At 45.6% G+C, this 21,636-nt stretch overlaps 3 protein-coding genes across 3 annotated transcripts; 2 read left to right on the forward strand and 1 right to left on the reverse strand.

The window, feature by feature from the left end:
• The first annotated feature begins 192 nt into the window (after window positions 1–192).
• Window positions 193–6,016, forward strand: GGS22DRAFT_27208 (WD40 repeat-like protein). Its single transcript, XM_047966665.1, has 3 exons — window positions 193–1,361; window positions 1,422–3,356; window positions 3,412–6,016. Exons 1-3 carry the CDS (start codon window positions 543–545, stop codon window positions 5,656–5,658), a joined length of 5,001 nt encoding a protein of 1,666 aa, XP_047817734.1. The 5' UTR covers window positions 193–542; the 3' UTR covers window positions 5,659–6,016.
• Window positions 6,017–7,425: 1,409 nt separating this feature from the next.
• On the reverse strand, window positions 7,426–9,614 carry GGS22DRAFT_27225 (uncharacterized protein). The gene is made up of 5 exons (XM_047966666.1): window positions 9,288–9,614; window positions 9,158–9,217; window positions 8,911–8,973; window positions 8,568–8,795; window positions 7,426–8,346 (listed from the first exon to the last, which is right to left on the reverse strand). The coding sequence occupies exons 1-5, from the start codon at window positions 9,385–9,387 to the stop codon at window positions 7,616–7,618; spliced, it is 1,182 nt and encodes a 393-aa protein (XP_047817735.1). The 5' UTR covers window positions 9,388–9,614; the 3' UTR covers window positions 7,426–7,615.
• Window positions 9,615–18,547: 8,933 nt separating this feature from the next.
• Window positions 18,548–20,427, forward strand: GGS22DRAFT_166363 (DUF914-domain-containing protein). Its single transcript, XM_047961837.1, has one exon. It carries the CDS (start codon window positions 18,993–18,995, stop codon window positions 20,301–20,303), a length of 1,311 nt encoding a protein of 436 aa, XP_047817736.1. The 5' UTR covers window positions 18,548–18,992; the 3' UTR covers window positions 20,304–20,427.
• The last annotated feature ends 1,209 nt before the right edge of the window (window positions 20,428–21,636 follow it).

Genomic DNA, 21,636 nt, shown 5'->3' on the forward strand with positions numbered 1-21,636 from the left:
ACGAATAGAGTAAACGAGCATTTCAAATGGAGATACACGCTGAACAACTAAGCAAACTTAACTTATTAAGGATCGCCTCACGTCTGCCGACCGCAAATCAAGACAGCACCTCATGTGTTGTCAATCCATTAGGCATCCCTACCTATGTAGGTACCTAGTCAAGAACCATACCATTCTTCGCCCGTTCATCAAGAAGAATAGCCTGGCTCCCCTAGAATGCTGCACGGACTTACACACCTACCTACTGGAACCTAAATAATATGTGACATGCCACCTGTTGAAATTGTCAACGTAGGTGCCCAAGCAAGAGCAATATTGAAATAATAAAGCCTTGGATAAGACAACAGGGCCTGTTCCGATTCGCACCTCGACATTGTTCACAATCTTAACGCTTTATGAGAGTGGCATAGCCTTGACTATAAGCTGCGCATCAACTTGGAACCTATATGTTACCTAGGTAATTCATTTTTAGATCTTTTTACCTATCTGTCTATTCAGTACACCGATTCCTCTTCTCGGTAAGCTATACTCGGGATTATTGAATGAATTCAGAGGATATTTCTGGGCGAAACATCACAACGATGAGTGATCGGGACGAGAAGAAAGAGAAAGGGATAAGAAGGGGGATAAGAAGATTAACGGCGGGATTTGGAATCAAAAGACAGTCCAAGAGCGAAAAACAGAAGTTGCTATTATCAACTAGAGATACACCAAGCCCTGATATTCCCCATGAGATCCGTGAGATTCCAGCGGGGATCTCAACGCCTCAGACTGTCGAGATAGAACCCCAGATCTCACCCAGCCCGATTGTCAAGAGCAGGGAAATACTGCAACCAGAGCCAACAGAAGAAGCCCTGGGTCAGCAGGATCAGCAGAATAGCACTGTTCAGCTTGCAATAGAAAGTCCAGAACAGTCTATAAAGTCTCAACCTCTAGTGGCATCTGACCCAGATCCGAGCAATATACTAGAGAAGCCACCGGAGCCTATATTGCCACAAGTCGTCGAGGTTCAGACGACGGGAAAATCCCCCTGGGATGAAGCATATGAGTCCCTCCAAGAGAAAAATTCCAGACTCGTGCTTTGGTATGAGACAATATTATCTCCAAATCTAGGGAAGTCTGTTCCAGACCTGCCGCCACAAAGCACATCTTCTGACACGTTTGCAAACCTGATCGACAAAAGAGACTGGAAATCTAGGCGTGGCCAAATGAAAGAGCTTTTCGATCTCTGGCTTCAGGGTGAAGGTGGCAGCAGTCATAATAACGGCATATCGCTTGGTGATATTATCAAGAACACAGTCTCAATGACGCCGGCAGAGGCAGTGCCTGCATGGGTTGCTATATCTTATGCAGCATCGGAGGTATGATGACTCTTCACAACTTATTTGATCAATGTTACATTTTCTTACCAGAGAAAACAGGTAGTTCTACAACCAACTAAAGAGAATATCGATGACTGCAAGGGCCTTATTTACATCGTATCTAGGATGGAATGGTACTGCCATCTGCCAAGATTGCTCGACGAGGATGCAGAAGACGACGCAGCGTCCGCGGATCTCAAAAAACGGATCATCTCGCTCTACGCGGCCATATTATCTTACTTGATGACCGTCGTATGTTCCCGCCTTGGAAATCTTACCTTTGGGACACCTAGCAACAGCATCTTCCAATCTCGGCGAATAGGATTAAATACAGTGAAAGATACGGAGAACGCCTTGCCAATTTTCAATGAGGATCGTGTAAAAGAGCCGCTTGAAGGGTTCTTGGGGGCTATCAGCGCTAAACCGTCGACTTCAGAGGATGTTATTCGCCAACCGAGTCCTTCATATTCTAAAACGCCGCTCTTCGACAACCTTAAGGTGATCGACCCCAGACTCAGTCTTCCAGCTGCCAGAGATTATCCTGGTCATCAACTCTATAAAAATCTGTCGTCAACTACGAAATATAGGTGGTTCCAGAACTGGGATGTTATTACAGAGCCAGAGAATTGGTTGTTCTGGGTTCGGGGCGAACATAATCAGGGTAAGACCATGCTCCTTACGGGGGCTGTGCTGTCACTACTATCAGCAACAAGCCAAGAACAATCCGGTGGTTGTTTCGTATCCTTCTTTTTCTTTGATCGTGCAAGAGCAAAAGAAGAGTCGAATAGCCCTGCAGCAGCCTTGAAAACCATAATATGGCTTATTCTCGCGAACCAACCAGATCTAGCCACGCACCTGTCAAAGAAGGCTGACTGCACCGACCGCCGATCTTTCAACGATCCCAACGATTTCTTGGCCTTGTCTGACATCTTTTATAACATAATAGAAGATGAGCGTTTCGCAAAAACGTACATAGTCGTTGGTTCTATCGAGGATTGCATATCTGGGAATGGTTGGCCTGGAGTCGATCACTTTCTGGATCTGATCGCTCAGTCCTTAAAGCTGTCTAACAAAATCAAATGGCTTATTTCAAGTGATGAATCGGAGCGCTTCCAAAAAGCATTTCTGGACAATGGCTGCCAACATTTCAAATTGGGTTGGCGTTCATTAGGCATGAATGTTACAATTTTGGCATACATAACGGCCAAAGTAGAAGATCTCATCAAGACGAAGAAATATGACGAGGAACTTGCGGATGAAGTTGTTGACGGATTATTGCTTGCGTCCCAAGGAAACTACCTATGGGTAGATATCGTCTACGAAGCACTGCGCTCCGAAGAAACCTGGTATGCGACCGATCTGCTTCACGATGTGAAAGGGACCAATGTCTTGAATGGCAGTCTTTATGACTGTATGTTTGGCATTTTCGACAAGTTTCCACGTCGGGATAAGGAGTATTGCACCATGGTACTCTCAATAATGGCTCTTACGCATGACACACTACGCATTGATGAACTGGATGCCCTCGCGCACTTGGGGAAACGAGTCGATTTAATGAACATATTAAAGAAGTGCTCTGCTTTCCTAGTTACAGACGAAAACCGAGTCTCGTTTAGACACCAGTCGGCTAAGGCCTACGTACGGGAAAGAGTCTTATCTCCCAGCCAACTACCTCGGCTACATTCGGAGCTTGCGAAAAATTGTATCGAATTCGTAGGCGAGACTCTCCGCAAGAACAAGCGCACAGTAAAATCCCAACTGGCAGATGGGAATAATGCTACACAAGACGACGCTAGTTGCTATTCCACACTCAACTGGATAACACATCTGTCGGAGATACAAGATATTGAAAACGATCCCGATGTATACAAAAAGGTCTGCTGGTTCTTCTCGAACCACTTCTTAGAATGGGTTCAAGATCTGGTTTTGCAGGAGCAGCTGCCTATGGCAGCTACCAAATTACAAAATCTGGATTTTTCATTACAACTAAGGATAGTAAGTTCCGTGAAGATCTTGATCTCAATATTTACCTACTAACGGACGTGCCCAGTCTCAAGATCGCACCATCGAACTGCTAGGAGCCATTATCCAAGATGCATATCTCTTCATTCGACTTCATCAATCATTAAATACCCCCAAAGATGTCAGTGTGCATAATACACTTCTTTTCAGTCCGACGGAAAGCATTATCAAAAGGGTATGGGTTAAGAAAGCCTTCCCCTGGCTCTTATCCCCTCCAGCAATGGACCGACAGTGGGGTCGTAACATCAGGACATTCGATGGCCACACCGACCGAGTGAGATCCGTGGCCTTCTCGTCTGACGGAAAACTCATAGCTTCCGGTTCTGATGACTCTAGCGTGCGCATTTGGGATGCCGAAACGGGTACGACACAACATAAGTTCAAGAGACACGGCGGATGGATCGATAGTGTCGCTATTTCGAGCCGAGGGATCGTCGCTGTCGGTTGCGATGATGGCCCAATTATCATGTGGAGTCTGTCTACAGGCCGCGAAGTGAGAAGGCTCCCGACTGAGCCCGAGACTGTGAGTAGGGTTTGCTTCTCGAACGATGGAAGCAAACTCGCGGTGTACAGTTCCTGCACAGTGAGGATATGGGATCTCGACAGTGAAGTATCCGAATCTGGCACATTGAAGAGTTGCTATATCGAGCATTCGAATGATGTGGGATGTATAGCTTTTGGTAAAGACGATAGGTTATTGGCCACAGGCGCTTGTGACTCCAAAATCAGAGTCTGGGACTTGGAACAGGGGGAGATAGCTGTCACTTGGCTAAAAACCCACGATGATCTAGGGACCAACGGCGAACCTAAAGAGCATGATAAGTTAGAGGCAACAAGTGAAGCTACGGAACCTCGGCTGGTTACGGAGATTACTCATCTGCGTGAGCCACTACGAACCCTCGACTGTCACACGGGAGCGATGAATTCTGTCGCATTCTCGCCCGACTCGAAAATTATCGCCTCCGGGTCAGATGACGGCATAGTCTGGATCTGGGAACTAGACGCCGGTGAGCCTGGAAAAGAAGTCTGTAAGCCTCTCGAAGCAAATCGCGGCGCGGTACACTCTATTGCATTCTCTCCTGATGCCAACCGGTATATCCTCGCTTCTTGCACGGAGCGAGCTATCGATATCTGGGATGCCAAGATTGGCGAACATTTGATGGTGATGAGATCTCCATCGACAACATTACACGACATTGCTTTCTCGCCAACGGGAGGTTACTTTGCCACCGGAGCTTCTGACTTTGGTGTACACCTCTGGTATTTTGCCAAAACATCAAAGGAAGCAGAACAAACTAGCATATTCAAGCCAGGACGGATAAACGACTTATCACTAAGTCCTAACGATCGAGTCTTAGCCATAGCTCACGAGGGGGGCCACCTAATTCTCTGGGACACTGAGACCAACAACGAGCTTTGCAACCCGCGGATGGATAGTGGGCACACGGAAAGTGTAGTGTCTGTCTCCTTCTCCCCCATGAAAGGGTCGATGCTGCTTTCCTCCAGTACAGATCACAGCATCAGTATCTGCGATGTCAAGACGGGCAAGCGACTTCACCGATTCCTCAGCCATGCGGACTGGATCAGGTTTTCCGTCTGGTCACCCGACGAGAATTACATAGCCTCTGGTTCAGAAGACGGCGCGGTTCGTATCTGGAAGATAGGAGATATGGATGACCAGAAACCTCAAATTCTCAGACACGGCAATGAGGACTATCCCTTGAGCGTCTCCTTCTCCCACGATAGCCAACTTATCGCGACGTGCGGCAACGATAGAAAAGTCTTGATATGGAAACGAACACAAAACAAGAATGGCTGGTATATACACCGCAAGCTAGAAGGCCAAGCACTGAGCGTTCTGATTTCCCCCGGCTCGACGAAGCTGTTGGTGGGCTCCTCTTCCATGATCAGAATCCACGATTTAAACACTTACCAGAAATCGAACACCATCACAACCAAGCACAAGATCAAGAAGATGTGGTTCGACAAACACTGGCTAAGCCACGTCATGACAGAATACGGCGCCATACCGCTCAACAGTTCTTCCACGGAGCCATCCCAGGCTCCGTCATGGTGTCCCTACTGGCGTTCCATAGATCCGCTGAAAGACGAGGAGTGGATCATGTGGTATGACAGGAAGGTCATCTTCATCCCGAAGGAGTTCAGACCGAGTGTTTGTGGCGTTTTTGGCCATATGGTTGTCGTTTGCACGAATAATGGACATATTCACGTGTACCGGTTTTCTAAGACGATGAACCCTGGCATTACTGCATAGATGCCGTTTACCTACCTACTCGAGCGGCACTTTGAAATCTCGGGAATCTTATCTGGGGGGCTCTATCCAATTTGATCAATTTCTTTCTTTCTTTATAACATGGGGGGGGAGGGGTTCGTGATGAATTGACGATATATAATGACATAACGCATGACGGGCTTTGGTTTATGGGGTTTATGAAATATGTGCTAAGTGGGCGAGGGTATGATATATGAGGAGTATGAAGGGGGAATTCTCAAGAAATTGCAGCAAGTCAGGGGTGAGGTTGAAGTTTTACGATAGGATTTGTTTATCAAAAAGGTTACCTGATATATCATAAGATAGTTTTACAGCCTCAGTAAATATTCAATGATTGAAGTAACTACCGGACTGGCATTCATGGATGACTTGTACACTTACCCTAACTCTCGTCGATACTCGGTGTAGAGTGTAAATTTTACGATATTCATACTAATCCATCACATTTTCACCCGACGGCTCACTTCTCAAGCACAGACTCATCACAGGACACACATACGCATAAAATCACACATGGGAGAACCCATCAGCATAAGCTCAGAAAAACGAAGAAGTACAATGCCAGGATATTTGCCAGTTTCCTTTTGCTGCCTTTGCTGATGCCGAATCGATGTGCCAAACTCCCTGATGCGGACGTGCGTGACTCAAAAACACAGAATATCCCCCTTCCCCCAGCCTAATGCTTTACACACACCATGGAATGAGAAAAGATCGATAAAAAAAGGGGGTGACGGAAACCGAAAACAGAAAAAAAAAAAAAAACGAGAAGAGCTCCTGCCACTCCCTCCACCTTTAACCCCTCTCTACGCGCGAGAAACACTCACTGCCTTCTTCCATTAACCGATCCTTTTTAATTTCAGAGGAAAAGGAAAAAAAAAACACCGCCGTGCCGCCCTTCCCCTGGGGAAAAACACCCCTTTGCTAGGTGAGAGAATAAACCCCTTCTCTTTAACGTAATAGCATCCGATTTGAGTTACATCTCTCCTCTAATTCCGACAGCACACTAACTATATCGTAGGTATCAACAACCTCTCTGAAGACGGTACAAATCGAGTACTGGCTACCGGTCTTGGCCCATTGGATTTTATGACGATATCCATGAAGATGACCTGCAACTCCTCTCATTGATCTTGTCGTACAAGGATCGTGAAGACCTCTCGATGTAGCTTCGGTCCAGTATCAGAAATTGAGTAGTAACTGGGCTGATACATCGAGGAGAGAATTTCATTTGCGGAACAGGTAGTCAGAGGTCATCGAATGTACCAATCCAGATTGTTGACACGGGATCCATCTTCATATACTGGTCTATGTAATCGAGTTGAGGGAGAAAAAAATCCGTGATGAGTGTACGAAGATGCGGAACCTAGGATTAGAGTAGGTGAAGAGAAAAAGGAATATTGCAACTTCAACCGATAACGCTGACCACCCTATGCCTTTGTATCCTTGCCGTACCATTCCATTACCAAAAATGCCATATCCCTCTTTTCGTAGTTCTGTCCGGCCAAGCCTTTGCAGGTATCCGTAGGAGAATAAGACCCCTGTTATATATCGTTCTCGCATGGGTGTCGTTCGTAGGTATGGTCTTAAGAGATATGCCGGGGAAATAGAGAAAGGGTCGAAAAAAGGTATCGTAGGCCGAGAAAAGGAAGAAAAAAACAGAAACGCGACAAACTCCGAACAGAATAATGTTTTCCACCCCTGTTTTGCCAAATCTTTGTTTCCATGTCGTCAAAGGCCTGAACACCCATGCTCATGCTGGATATACGCATCCCTCGCCTAACCCAACCAACCTGAACACCGATTTTTGTGCTGATTCAATCATCATGAGATTTCTCCTGCGCCTTTCCAGCATCGGCCATCCATTTTAAAACAAGCCCCTAATAGCTCAATCATCAAAGGGTAGGTATCTGTTCGGGCCTCGCGAGCGTGGCTTTGGTTCCTAACCCCAAACGCTCGCCTGAACTCCTAAGTTCGACTTATTCCCCCAAACACCTGAACGGCCGCCCCATCCGTTGTATCCGTCTGCAGCGGCACTAGGCGGGTTAGAAGGAGCCCCGGTGGTCGAAACGCCCTGGGCCGAATCGTCGCCGTTACCCGAAGCAGAAAATCCGTGGCTTAAAGGCGACGGTAGAGGGGTAGTTGAGCGTTTGTTTAGCGCAGGGTTGGGTGCCTGCGAAGTTGCTGATGGGCGCGTACCAATAGGAGCGACCGCGCTTCCACCTTGAATTGACTTAGAGGCTCCTCCCATTCGGGGAGGGGATCCACCAGTCGGAGACGAGTTGCTGGTGCGACTAGCCTGCTGGCCGACAGCACTATCAAAAATGCCAATGTTAGTCGGGGGGTTCGACTGGGGACTGGCGTTACTATTAGCACGTGATAGACCCTGAGTGTCGGCAGAGTGCGATGCGCCTTCAGGGGCATTGGGCGCATTTGATCGTCCGAAGTCGTAGGCCATGGGAGAAGGACCGCGGTGACCCGAAGTACCCGTTGGCAGACTAGAGACCCCGACTCCAGGTCGACCGACGCTAGACTCGTCCGAATAATTACCGTCGCCACCGAAAAGCGCGCTACGCTGGCGGGCGATTAAGTCGCGGCGTTCGTCTTCGGACATACTGCCAGGGCTCAGAGCGCGTTCAGGTTTGTTGTTGTAAGGCACATCAGCAAGAGCATCTGTTGAGATGGAAAGTTAGCGTCGGTTTGCGGGATATGAAGATGCTGTGATTCAGCGCATCGTAGTAAGTTGAAACAGTGTTTTACGGAAAGTCAACAGGCATGAGAGAAACATCGCGTGCGAAGCCAGGGGAGAAACATAGGACATGTTGACTCCGCCGAGTGAATTTTGTTTTGAATTGCGACGCAAGTCTTGTGCTATACAGAAGAGGGAGGCCTACTTCGGTTATATTGCTGCTCTTGATGATAGTTGCGAAGATCACGCTCCCGTTGAGCCGCCATCCTCCGCTTGGCCTGCATCATCTGCTCCGCCTCGTTGGAGCCGCGCGAAGGCTGATGTCGTTGCGCAGCATAGAAGTTCTGCAGGTTGGGGCCAGGATGGCCGGCGCGCGGGTCGCCAAACTCCAAGGAATGCGGTCGCGGACCATGCCCAGATGCAACTCGACCATCTACATACCAATTAGCACCTGTCTTCGCGAAAGCTCCTCCGACTTTTTTTTTTTTTTTCCAAACACCCTCAATACATCTTGCCCCTTTTCCTACCCATGGTTGGAGTGAACTCACGTCGACCCTGCTGACCGTACATCTTCCCGCTCTTGATTAGGTTATCGATGGCTCGTTCAACCTCTGTTAATTAACCGTGTCAGCACTAGAACATAATAACATATTCGATCGTCATGCGTAAAAATCGACTCGATCGGTGTGTGCGTTGTGGATTTTTTTTTTTTCAAAATTTTTCAAAGAATTCCGTTGCACAATTCCTCTTGCAACATCGATCCTCGAAGTATTTTCATGCCGCGGAGTTACGTACCCTCAATTTGGTAAGAGAAAGCGATCGATTCGACTTGAGGTGGGTTTGTAGAGTTGGTACCTAATATATCAGAATTAATTATTATGTTCTTCGGTAACTGTAGCCCCTTCATATCTCCAGTTGGTCTTACCAGATCGCGCCGGGGGTGGCGGAGGGGTCTGATGATCCCAAGTCGACTGCGACGGCCCCGTTCCGGGCCATTGCGAGTCTCCGTAGTACTGCTGCGACATACTGTCTCGGCGAATATTACTCCGTCCAATGTTTAGATGTTATCTGTTCCCTGGCTAGTCTCTTCACAACTGAACGAAAGTGTGAAGACAGCTGTTGATCCTATAGAATATTGAGTGTCAGCCTCGTCATGACCGAGTCTGACAATGAATAGAGCATAGAAATAGTATGGCAACGGCAACGGCAACGGCAACGACAAAGGCAACGGCGATAATATCGAATTAAGTGATAATTGTTGTCTTGTTTAAGAAGCGTAGTTTCGGAAATTTGAAGGCATGTCTTCTATTCGGGTCTGGTATTTCTTCCTGGTATTGATATATGCAGGTGTCTAAATAATTATCTGATATAAAACAGATTGAAAATAAAGTTGGCGTTTCCAATACTTAGGTACCCGACTAGAAGAATATTAAAGTTTAGGCCTTGGTTGCTTTGTAGTCGTATAGTCGCTGCCATTTCATGTTCCGAGCGCGTCGACATAAAAGCTTCGCCCTAAGAGTTGCCTGCGCGAGAGGGGGCGGGAAAAAAAGGGCAAGAACAAAAAAAATAATCAAGTGGAGTGAAAAAAATGTCTCTGGTTTCGCGACTTACCGAAAATCTTCAGCCAAAATATTTCTTTTAAGGCGACACCTATTTTGATCGATTTGGCGACGGAATGCTCGCCAAATTTCTATGAAGGAGAGATTAGGAAATTTAGAAAAAGTGAAAAAAGAAAAGACTGCACCACACAATTGCGCAGTACACACGCGACGGGGGGGGGAGACAAGACGTGGGTTAGAAAAAGGGAGGCGGCAACGGTAACGGGAGATGGCTACCTTCAAGTAGGTACGTAGGTAATTAATAGGAGTAATAAGAGAAATTATCGGAGGGGACAAGTTGTGAGTTGATCAACCAGACCGGGTCAGAATGGGGGAATGGGAATGGGAATGGGGGGGTTTAGGTGTACGCAGTACATACCTGTTTTATGTATGGGTACTAGGCAGGTATGTATTGTACATACAGTTCGTCGCTGGTAGTGTACAAATTACACACAACCTTGAATACTTGGATACAACTGAAAATACAGTCGATGCTAGGGGTACTCCGTCTATAAGAGGTAGTACTTGCCTGGTACGGCTACGCTACTTTCACACCCTCTTATTTCTCGCTTGCCAAGAAGGTATCTTTAAGTATGGCAAGTAGGAGGTCTCAGTAGGAACAAGTAGTGTATCGCGCGACAGGAGGTGGAAAGAAAAAAATCGAATGGCAAAGGTCGCTTTCTTAGTCCCGTTGGTGTGGTCCTTTTTGAGCTCCCTGCTCCTGGTAGACTTGGGTTGGTGGACTGACGACGATGGTGAATTTTTAAATGGGGCACAGATTAGGTAGTATCTAACTGGCCGAATCGTGGTTGGCCTACGATTTTTTCCTTCAAGACCTAATTTTTCCTCTCTTTGTTTTTGTAAGGTAATTGTCTGTTCCCTGTAGGGAAATTCTCCAGCAAGGGCCTATCCTGATGAGGTAAGGCGGTAGGACAACATGAAGATACGTGTGGAGAAGAAAAAAGGGACCTAGAGTTTCAAGGTATTGTACATGTGCTTGCTTCCAAAGTTTAAGCTTTACTTGAATCAACGGGTACAGTTTGTCTATTAAGCTTCTATTTAAGATTGTGGTCTAGTTTGAATGGTTTATAATTCATTTATACGGAAGTAGAAATCCTACCAAATATTGTCACTTTAGGTAAGTACCTAGGCTGTAGGTATTATTCAAATATTTGATTCTCATGAAAATTAGCTTCAATATGTCAATTTGATATATCGAGTACACAAGGTCGAGCATAGGTAGATGTGTGGTCATATGCTGAACTTGTCTGTTTGCGGTTATTTTGCCGCCGTTGGATTAATGTAGTAGTAATGTTGAAAGAGCTTTAGTATCTTACACAACATGCAAATATTCATAAGATACCAAAGAGCTTCGGTGAATTTTCGATTTTCCTATCTTGCAGATTGGTTGAAAGCTGATGAAAAATATAAGTGGTTTGTGTGACCAAAAGTATAGATTGGTAGTTGATATGTGTTGGCAGGTATGAAGCATTCGATGTTTTTTTTTCCATTACTAATTTACCTCGTACTCAACTTACCTAGGTAAATCCCGATGTCTCATTAGATTTTTATGAAGATGAGAACTTTGAACGAAGATTGAAATATAATATTATTGCGTAGTACCTTGTGCTTAAAAGACAGTCTTTATTCAAACAAATGATGGAACGGTCAAAGCTGGAAAGTAGCACCGTTACCGGCTTCCTTAGAATTTTATCGCGATATAGGTGGTGGAGGTACAAAGAGTTACAGGGTCATGCCTGTTAGTAATCAACGGGAACCAGGATCTATTGTGGATCAATCAGCACACAAGTTGGAAACATGGGTGGACAGGATGTCTTCAGCGACTTCCAGTCTTCCAGTCTTCCACTCCTTCCATTACAGCGGAGTACATTACATATCTGTACCTACATAGATACATGTATTGTGCCTTGCCAACGATTTTACACTCGTCACCTTGCAGATATTTTACATCAACCGAATCCACCATCGTCCAATGTCCTCTCATGTGGCCATTCTGCCATTGTACTAATAAATAAGTAAGCTACCGGTTTAGTATAACACTCCGCAGCTGGGTACTTGTCTTGCTGTCGCCACTTACTTCAGATATAATAAATCGCAGACCATCCTGATCTAACCTAACCATCGCCCGCCCCTCTCTCTCTCCTGGAGAATCTCTTAAATATGAAGAGGCTCAAAAACGATAAGATCGAAAACCAATCCTAATCAATCCTAGGTAATACATATTAACTTCCAAGACTCAAAAGGCTGAGGAGCACAGATCACAAAGTCAAGGCCGGAGTTTATTGCCGTCTGAACCGTTGTCCACTTTCACCTGGCACACCATGTCACTTCGTTTGATTACCACGACCCCCACCGGCGCCCACCAGTTCTCTTTAGTTCTCTCCACATAGTCAAAGGAGGAGGTAGGGGTTCTGAATCTTGTCATCTTCTTATGGAAGCCTCCCGTCTTGTCTCGGGTCGCATCTTGGACCCTGCGGCCCGTTGAAACTTGCGGCTCCAGGTGCGTTTCAAGCTTCGAATCACCGTTTAAAATCCTTACTTCGCTCTCTTAAACAGCACGAACCTCGTCTCGACTTGACCGCTTTACACACATGCATGTCTTGTGTATTTCTTCTAGCCCATAGATAATCGGATATAACTAATACGTATTCGTATTATCATCATTATCGCCATTATTATTACTAAATCTCGAGTCGTCTGTTGAGATTGGTTGAAGATTTGGTTCACATATGTAAGTCTTCCATCGCTAATTATCTCGCAGTCCCGCTACCTCTTAATATGATTATTCGGGCTTTAGAGATTTCTATCATTTTTAAATTTTGATGCTCCCTCATCGTATCTCGCATATAATCGCATGGAACTTGACCCGGGGACAGCTCCGGCGTAAAAAGAATATTCGATTTCGTCCATGCGCGATTCGCTGTTGTTACACGTGGTAGAGGTCGTCACGTAACATTGTCCCGCCTTGGATGATGAGTCTCCGTATAGTGCAAGGGTGTCCAAAAATACCCTCCTCACGGCGCGGATTACCGCCAGTTCATACCGGCGTAGAAACGTTGCACAACCGTCGAGGCCAGCGAGCCTGCACATACACGTAAGAACCAATGGTCATGGGGACCGGCTTTGTTGGGATTGATACATACAGAAGGTATCAACACATTTCGGATTCCTTGTGTGGCATCTCGGGCTCGATAACCTTTAAACAAATAATGAAAACCTCACCTACAGAGTACAGCGAGCCGAGCTGGGCGAACCATGCTTCAATTTCCGTTCGGTTCAGCATTTCCGAGGCAAGGTAAATTTTCCCGAGTTCAAATCTGGCCCTACGGCGCCCCAAATCTCGCGCATGCAGATAGAGGCATACCCCCTTGCTCGAAACCCAGGTAGCCTCACGGATGAGATCAACATCCCAGCAAAACAGTAAGCGATAATTTGCTTGGACTTTGTATGTATGTATTGTACATACCTATAAATGTACAATACATACATACCTACCTATGCACATATGGGATGCACCTAATCTCATCAGTCCACTTACTAGCTAGCTGAATGAAGCTTTTAAGAAAACAACAAATGAATCTGCCAGATAGAGGTTGATAATGTAGGTAGGTACTATTCTTAGTCTCTCACCGTCATCTAGCTATGAGACAAGACACGACAACACACCATCAACACCTTCTCTGCAGTAGCTATGTGGGAAGTATGAGCGCTGATCCCAAAGGAGCCAACGGTCTACGTGGGCTTGGCATCTCGCAACTCTTAAGCAGGGATTCCTATGCATAATTGACAGTCCAGGTCAACTAACAGCAAGGGAATCCATCCACTATCTAACCTCACGTGGAGAGCCAACACCAAATATTCCACCCAGATATGCGGTTCATCAGTGTAACGGCTGCCAGAGCGAAAGCATAATAATGCATTCGTTCAATATAGGAACCAAGCAAAGGATAGTGTAACAATCTTGTCACGGCCGAATCCCGAGGGACTGGATAGTCTAGGCTATCGACTAAGCATCTTTGCCATCCATATCTCTGGAGTATTCTAGATTTCCGTTCCCCTTAAACATGTCCGCTCTGCATACTTGGGTCTCGGGTACATTATCGAGATATCACAGTCGCGGCTTGGTCGCGATGAGGGGTCGTGCGTACTTGATTTGGAGCACCAGCAACCAGCAACCAGACTATCAATGTCCCGCGGACAAATAGTACATCTTTCAACGAATTTTAAAGGGCTCTGGTTTGTCCGTCTCCTTCCCAGCAGACCAAATATCTCAACTTTTTCCACTAAGCGCTCTTAGCGACGATTAAATTCGGGGTGCTTTCCAGAAACTAGCTTGTTCAGTGGCTCAAATACCCGAGGCTACCAATTAGTGGGATGGCCCGTCGATTTGACCACTCGAATAGCATTTTCACTGTCATCAATTAATCAATGGCCTGATCGGATTACAAGGTTCTTACACAGTACATTTGGAAAGCCAAGGTGACCAGCGAGAGGGTCTCTTCGGCGAGCCGATCGAAAGGGCCTGACCGTCCTTTTCCCCATGAGCTTCCTGAATTGGCAATATGCTCCTTTCGGTTCAATGGCGCTCACAATTCCTCGACCTCCACAACCCCATACCGCTCATCCCAGTACCCCTGAGGATAGTCGACTTGGATCGCGATTCCAAATACCACTCTACAAAGTTGACAATCCGATGTTCAGTGCATCGCTAATACCGATGTCTATCCCTTCCTAACTCTCTCTGAATTCAAGTGCTCCTCAAAGACCCAGCAAACCGCCTCCCATGGACTCGGTCTACTACGTAGATCTGCGGCGGGAGGTTTTATCTTGACAACTACGTATGTAAGAAGGATGAGTTAATCTAATAGATTTGTGTGGTTTAGTGTAAAGATCTTCCAACACGTCAGCATTCGGACATTTCTTTTCCCCCTTGCAAGCCATTCCTTTCCAGCCAGCCAGCTTCGGATTCGGCCGAGTAGGTAGGTGCGTTTATGTATAGTAATAGAGCATATTCACGATGCTCTCAACTCAAAAGATTATACCAAAAATTTCAAGTCTCATTAGTTGCAGTGAGAATATTAGCATACCTATATTATAACATAGGTATTCTTCTGAGGTTTTCTTAAACTAGCACGGTTACCTATTGATTTTTCTTAGCTCTTGGAGTGCTACATCACCATTGCACTCTCACGATATCGATATTCTAATGCATTCGAACAAAACTACCTGAATGGAGACCAGAATACCTTAGACGTTACCTCGCATGTTTATTCATAATCTGTAACTATTCCTACTTTCAAGATTTGCGATGACGTCGCTATTCACATATCCCCGCGGCCAGGGGGTAGCTTTCTGGCAACGACAAGGTCCATATAGCTTCAACACTACATTTTAAGGTAATAATGACATTGCCTATACCTAGATCAAATCGGCTTGCTAGGAATTAAGTACTGCGAACAATTGATATATATACTGACTACCTAAGTAGGTACTTAAAGAAAAGGTCAAGGGCCATCCTTCAACATTCCATCATCTCTGTCAACTTAAAGCTCCTGCATGCAGATGCAAGCACTTCTTACGTACGTCCATGTACAAAACCGACTAGTACATTTGGCTAACTACGGTAGTCCTTAATTTTTGTTTTATAGCCTATCCGGTAGTAGGGGACGCTGAAGCCTTTCCATTGATAGCAATGATGACCCCCACTGATCTCTGAAAGATTTCCTCTTCGTCCCCTCGGTCATCATACAGCAAATAAGGCTTCCCCGCGTTACGGTTCTCCATATCTAGGATACGAATCACATCCCGTCGCTCTTCCGGCGATGACATCTATCATCTCTACTAGAGATCATTCAAGTTCGGTAGATGCGCCGAAGGAACCATAGTCCTCTGCCGGATGACGAGGTGGTATTATCTCCCATTGGTTACGGAATATACGAGAGCGACATGACAACCGCTGGATGCCGTATTCCTACCATATGCTCTCACGCAGGCCAAATCAGCAGGTAGCTACATATCTGGGGAAATCCGCCCGGAATTCATCCAGCCGAGGAACTTCTTAGATATCCGGCGTCCCAATGAGCCCGGGCGACCATTCCGAACCAACGCTTCAGGCACATTGGAGTCATTATATGTATAATATCGAATGTTATTGGTAAGACTACAGGCACGTGCTTCAACTTGCCACCAACGATGTGTGTAGAACTATCTGCCAAGGTCTTTTGAGAATGTCTCGGTGCATCCTGTACTTCGATCGAATCGGCTACCAATTGATGGCATATACTGGCCTCCTTTTTCTTTTCCAGCTGATCCGACAGGCTATTCTACATCATCTTAAGGCTTACCTCTGGCCAATTTTCTATTCGCCGATAAATCCCTCTTCCGGGTGAAAGATTATCTTGCCTTGATAAAAATCCGTGAAGGTGTCAACGGCGGCTGGTCCAAAAAGCATCATAAGTACCAGCGTTGCTGTATGATGCATAGAGTATTACCACCCCTCAAGCAAACCAGCCGTGTCAAGATGAAAAGAATCCCAACCCGGAATTCGAAATCACCGCAAAAGTCAGGTTACCTGCCCAAATTAGACACTTTACTACTATACTACTTTCATGTTTGGATAGGTATCAACTTGAACACCTTATTTCTTTTAGATGCTTACATCATAACCGCATCCAATAAGTATAATAGAAGCACCTATTTACCTACCTACCAGGTAGTAAACAATATCATTTCCAGCTTAAAGTCAGAACTTGAAAATGAATAATTATTTACGACTAAGATGACAATGACCAGCCTCTTTTCTTAGACCATACCACCAACATCACTCTGACCTTCTAAGCAATCTTGAAATCGTAATAAACCTTCCTAGGTAATACCGCATACCTATAGATAGATGTACACGTTTTAATCCCGTCTAAACATCTTCGAGTAGATACCTACCACGAAGATACATACGTGCCTTTACGTTCATTGACCCAACCTAAGACTATCATCTCTAAGGTTTATAAATACCTACTAGGTACCTAGGTAGCCACAACATATATAGTAAAGATGGGAGCTCTCTTTTCGCTTAGTGAGAATTCTTGTCCGAGGACGTATAATATCTTTTAAGATACTGGTCTTCAACCAATACACGAGGGTAGCTGCCTGGGTACTAGGTACTAGTACTAACTAAGTGCACATGTTGAAACGTTCAGAATTTGATACGTACCCATACGATTAAGACGACAATAGATATATTGGCGATCTTTCACTGAAGATATGAACTACTAGTTTATCAACAACGTCAACATTCGACATATCTTACTAATCCGCTTAGTAAGCATATGGTCCTGAGTCGTGCGCCTATCATAGAGGTCATACTCATATCGGCAACACAGTATAACGTTAAACCGAATGGTATAATCTAAAAGCATTCATTGTTAAAGCCGTTTCAAACTTCATAAATCAAAAATTATTCAAGTAGCACGTTTGATATAACCTTCGATACGAAGCGTTCACTTAGCAGTGCCATACCCTCGACCCGACCCGTCTCCCCTATTCCTACGCTCATAAAGTTTCAAGAATATTATAGATGTATAATAGTGTCCCACCACTAGCAAACCATCCTGGCATGATATGTAGTTGTGAAGCCATCTTCTAATACTCTCGAGTTCATAATCGCATCACTATATAAATGCCTATCAGCTCGTTCTTGGCATGGTCGTTATGTAAATCATCTTGCCGCATTATTGTGGTAAGAGAATTGCACATGTGCTAAACTACAGGTAATCTTCCCCTATAGATCGGCAAGCATCTTATCCCCCACAGGCGCCACTTCAAGCTAATGCGACATGCTCAACACCTATCGAGCCTGTAAACTTGCACGTGGCGTCCTCGTGGAATTTCAGCTCGACTAAAAACCGATCGGATACGCGTGGTTTTATCTTTGGTCATGATAGTTGACATATGTATTGGAAGTAGGTAGATTTAGTGACCTACGGGTGAGATGCTGAACCTGTTACGTTATGAAATCATGTCGATATCGCATCACTTTAGCAAACAAACATGTCCCATATCTAGTCTGTACCCTGTAGTCGAAAATGCTTACAGGTCTTCGAGCTGTTTCTTTGAATGCGTCATGTCGAAGTTCAATCTGATTGAATAGTATCCTGAGTGATTTTTTGATTAATGAGACTTAAATTTTGTTGATTAAATCGTCTTATGGAATGTTTATCATTTTGAAAAGACAGTTGCAAGTTGAAACGAAAGAAAAAAGTTAGATTCAGCGCTAAAAGTTACCAACCGGTCAGAATCCAATGGGAGCTCCCGCGGGCAGGCCTTGAAAACACATGCTAATCGGTGGAGCCCGGCGATAATGAACAACCCAGCCCAGGGCTAGCCCTGTTAGTTAGCTGAAAAGACTGCTGACTAGGATACTGTGGCCAATGAAAGGCCCGAATTTGAAGACTTTTGCAAGAGTTTACGAAAGCAAGCACGCCTGTAACACCCCACGAGTCCCCACTTTGGCAACCCTCTACGGAGGTTACTTCCCAGATCTTGTCTAACCTACCACGCCGACCGACCACATCGATCGACCTAGACGGACCGGACGACCTTTTTTTCTTCTTCTCTTCCTGAATAATTTTCGCCTTAGCACTGGAACTATCTTAGTCTCGTCTGCGAAAGAGGACCTACGAAGGTATGCTAGATATATATTGAGAATCCGTGAATCTCATAATCTTGTTCTTATGATCTCTTGTTCAACTATCTCAACCCCGCATTCGCTCTACCGTAACCGCGCACATCCTTCCATGTGCGCACTTGAATTACGGTAACACTAATTGCAGGCGACTTGAAGTCTTTGCGCTTGCAGTAGGGGAGGACAGAAAGACTTACAAGGAGGATTTTGTTTTCGCACTTTTCTGATACCCAATCTCGTCCAATAACACGAACGATTCTGAAAGGGAGTCGTAATTGGTTGGCGCAATTTTATTTTTCAACAAGATACCCATTTCGATTGTCGCGCTTGTATGAGGCTTTCGGAAATCGCATTCGCCAACGTTCAAATATTTCGAAATTTCTTTCGACTCAATCATAAAAACCAAGGATATAGTCAGGTTCAGCAATTCGAAATGGCGGAATATCAAAAACCGGGCCACTTCGAGCCCACCACTACCGTTGTGGTAACTGGTGGTAGTAGCAACGAGGGCTCATCTGGAAACGACCAGGCTACCAACGAAGCAGTTGGTCACGGATTGCAGCACATTGAAGCCACAAAGGTCCATTGGTATTCCTACCTCACAACTGCTGATTTCTGGATCGTTCTTCTACTGGGCCAACTGCTCGCGCTCTGCATCACTGCTACGAATACATTCACGACATTCCTAGCCAATTATGGGACTTCCATCCCGGCTTTCCAGACTGTTTTCACCTATATTCTGTTATCGCTTATTTACCTTACTTACACTCTTTACACTTACGGACCCAAGAAGTATGGCAAGATTCTGCTTCGAGACGGCTGGAGATACTTCATCCTTAGTTTCCTCGATGTCCAGGGCAACTATTTCACCGTGCTAGCCTATCGTTACACCAACATCCTCTCCGCACAACTAATCAACTTCTGGGCTATCGTCTGCGTCGTCGTCATCTCGTTCCTCCTACTACGTGTGAGGTACAAGCTCTTCCAAATCCTCGGCATCTTGATCTGCATCGGTGGAATGGGTCTTCTACTCGCTAGCGACCATATCCAAGGCACGAATGGTGGCTCCGGGCAGAACATGCTAAAAGGTGACCTTTTCGCCCTCCTTGGCGCCACGTGCTACGGTCTCACCAACGTGTTCGAAGAGTGGTACGTTAGCAAGCGTCCCATGTACGAGGTCCTGTCCTTCATGGGCCTATTCGGCATGTGCATCAACGGCGTCCAGGCCGCCATCTTCGACCGCACCAGCTTCCAGCAGGCCACTTGGAACAACCAGGTCGCGGGCTACCTCGTCGGCTATACGCTCGTGCTTGCCTTCTTCTACTCCATCGTGCCGTTCCTGCTGCGTATCGCCTCCGCCGCCTTCTACAACATTTCCCTGCTCACAGCGAATTTCTGGGGCACGATCATCGGTATCCACGTTTTCGGCTATGCTATTCACTTCTTGTACCCTATCGCTTTCGTGCTGATTATCGTCGGCTTATCGGTGTATTTCCTCGCCGGAAGTATTCTGGGCGATAGCAAAAAGCCATGGCTCGGCGATAACCAGGAGGAGGGCGTTGCGGGCTTTGGAACGGCGAAGTTGAAGGCGTTGAATTTGGCTAGGAAGCAGGGGCTTGCTGCCGGGAACGGGACGGTTTAACTTAAGGGATTTGGGTTATAGATGTTTTGGGACGATGGGGGTTAGATGGTTTGGGTGGACAATGAACATATTTGGGACATACTTATATAAGATGATTTGAATACCATATTAGATGTTTTTGTAACGTGTTAGCTGTGTTTGCTCCGATGAGACCTTGGTTTCGATAAGGTTTTGGTTTGTGGCATTGTATTGTAACTGGAATGATTGTACAATCTAGGCGTACCTATACACCATCCAACGCATTTCATGATCATAATGACTAGATATGATCTCGTAGAAGTCGATGATAAATGAGATAGATTAAATGTTAAGTTAGGTATGGAGGTTAGAGTAAAGTTTTAGGGAGTGGGTACCTTGAGGTGAGTTCAGGAGCTGAAGACAGGATTGACATGATGAGCATGATTATTGTATATTAGGAGTGGATTCACTTGCATATACAGAATGATGAAAGTATGCGGGTTAAATTGAAGAAAACTTCCAAGGCTATATCTAATTATAGGCTGAAGCTTCACTTTCAGATGAAGCATAAGGGGTTCAATCGTACTAGTTAGACGTGTAGGAGGCCTATTAAACCACTGCGGTGATCATGTTGCTCCTAAAATCGGTGGGATCTTAGCTGATCTTGAGTCGACAGGATAGAGTATGGTTGACGTTCGTGGGCTTGGTGTGAGATGAGTGACCTGTAACTGCACATCATGGCCTACTTGCTTACTTGACTGGACCTGGTGTCAACACACAGAAGACTGTGAGTAATATAAGAGGGATGAGTTTGAAGATGGATAGGCTATCATGAAATATTCGACATAGTTCTAGAGCGTAGTTCAAGATCTAATCGATATAAGATCGTCGTCTATCTGGGTCATCATAGGAAATAGACAAATTCAACCCTCTAATTTGTTTACTCCACAAGCTCCAAAACTTGATATCGTGCCATAAGAGTACTTGGGTTTTGTCTCAACTCCATGTCTCCATCACGAGTGGTTGGTCAAGTTGGTCCACAATGGCGTACGCTGTAGAATATTCTATGCGAATGCCTGCAATCTGACGCCAACTTGGTACTACTGCACTGCTGAGGGGAAAGCATCTCCATGACCGGTGACTTGATGTCGGGAGGCCGCAAGAAGGATATCCTTCGAACTAAGGCTCAAGAGGCAATGCCACTTTCGCATGAAGACGAGTAACTACTACCTACCTACTTATCACGCTGCAGCTCGTAGTGAAGCGGTGTGATAGTGCCTGGGGTAGGGCTTGCTACGGTCATATCTCATATTGTTATCATCGCCACTGAGACATCAACATAGCCACTAGAGTTGATATCCCTTCGCAGCGTACT

Source organism: Annulohypoxylon maeteangense, assembly GCF_022496945.1.
Source record: "Annulohypoxylon maeteangense strain CBS 123835 unplaced genomic scaffold GGS22scaffold_11, whole genome shotgun sequence".
In the NCBI taxonomy this organism is placed as follows: Eukaryota; Fungi; Ascomycota; class Sordariomycetes; order Xylariales; family Hypoxylaceae; genus Annulohypoxylon; species Annulohypoxylon maeteangense.

Excerpts from the sequence above, each read along its gene's own strand:
- GGS22DRAFT_27208 (XM_047966665.1), top strand. The coding sequence starts at position 543 with ATGAATTCAGAGGATATTTCTGGGCGAAACATCACAACGATGAGTGAT. Across the intron at positions 1,362-1,421 it reads TATCTTATGCAGCATCGGAG|GTAGTTCTACAACCAACTAA; the intron begins GTATGATGACTC and ends CAGAGAAAACAG. Across the intron at positions 3,357-3,411 it reads TTTCATTACAACTAAGGATA|TCTCAAGATCGCACCATCGA; the intron begins GTAAGTTCCGTG and ends GGACGTGCCCAG.
- GGS22DRAFT_27225 (XM_047966666.1), bottom strand. The coding sequence starts at position 9,387 with ATGTCGCAGCAGTACTACGGAGACTCGCAATGGCCCGGAACGGGGCCG. Across the intron at positions 8,974-9,157 it reads TTTCTCTTACCAAATTGAGG|AGGTTGAACGAGCCATCGAT; the intron begins GTACGTAACTCC and ends GTTAATTAACAG. Across the intron at positions 8,347-8,567 it reads AGAGCAGCAATATAACCGAA|ATGCTCTTGCTGATGTGCCT; the intron begins GTAGGCCTCCCT and ends CCATCTCAACAG.
- GGS22DRAFT_166363 (XM_047961837.1), top strand. The coding sequence starts at position 18,993 with ATGAGGCTTTCGGAAATCGCATTCGCCAACGTTCAAATATTTCGAAAT.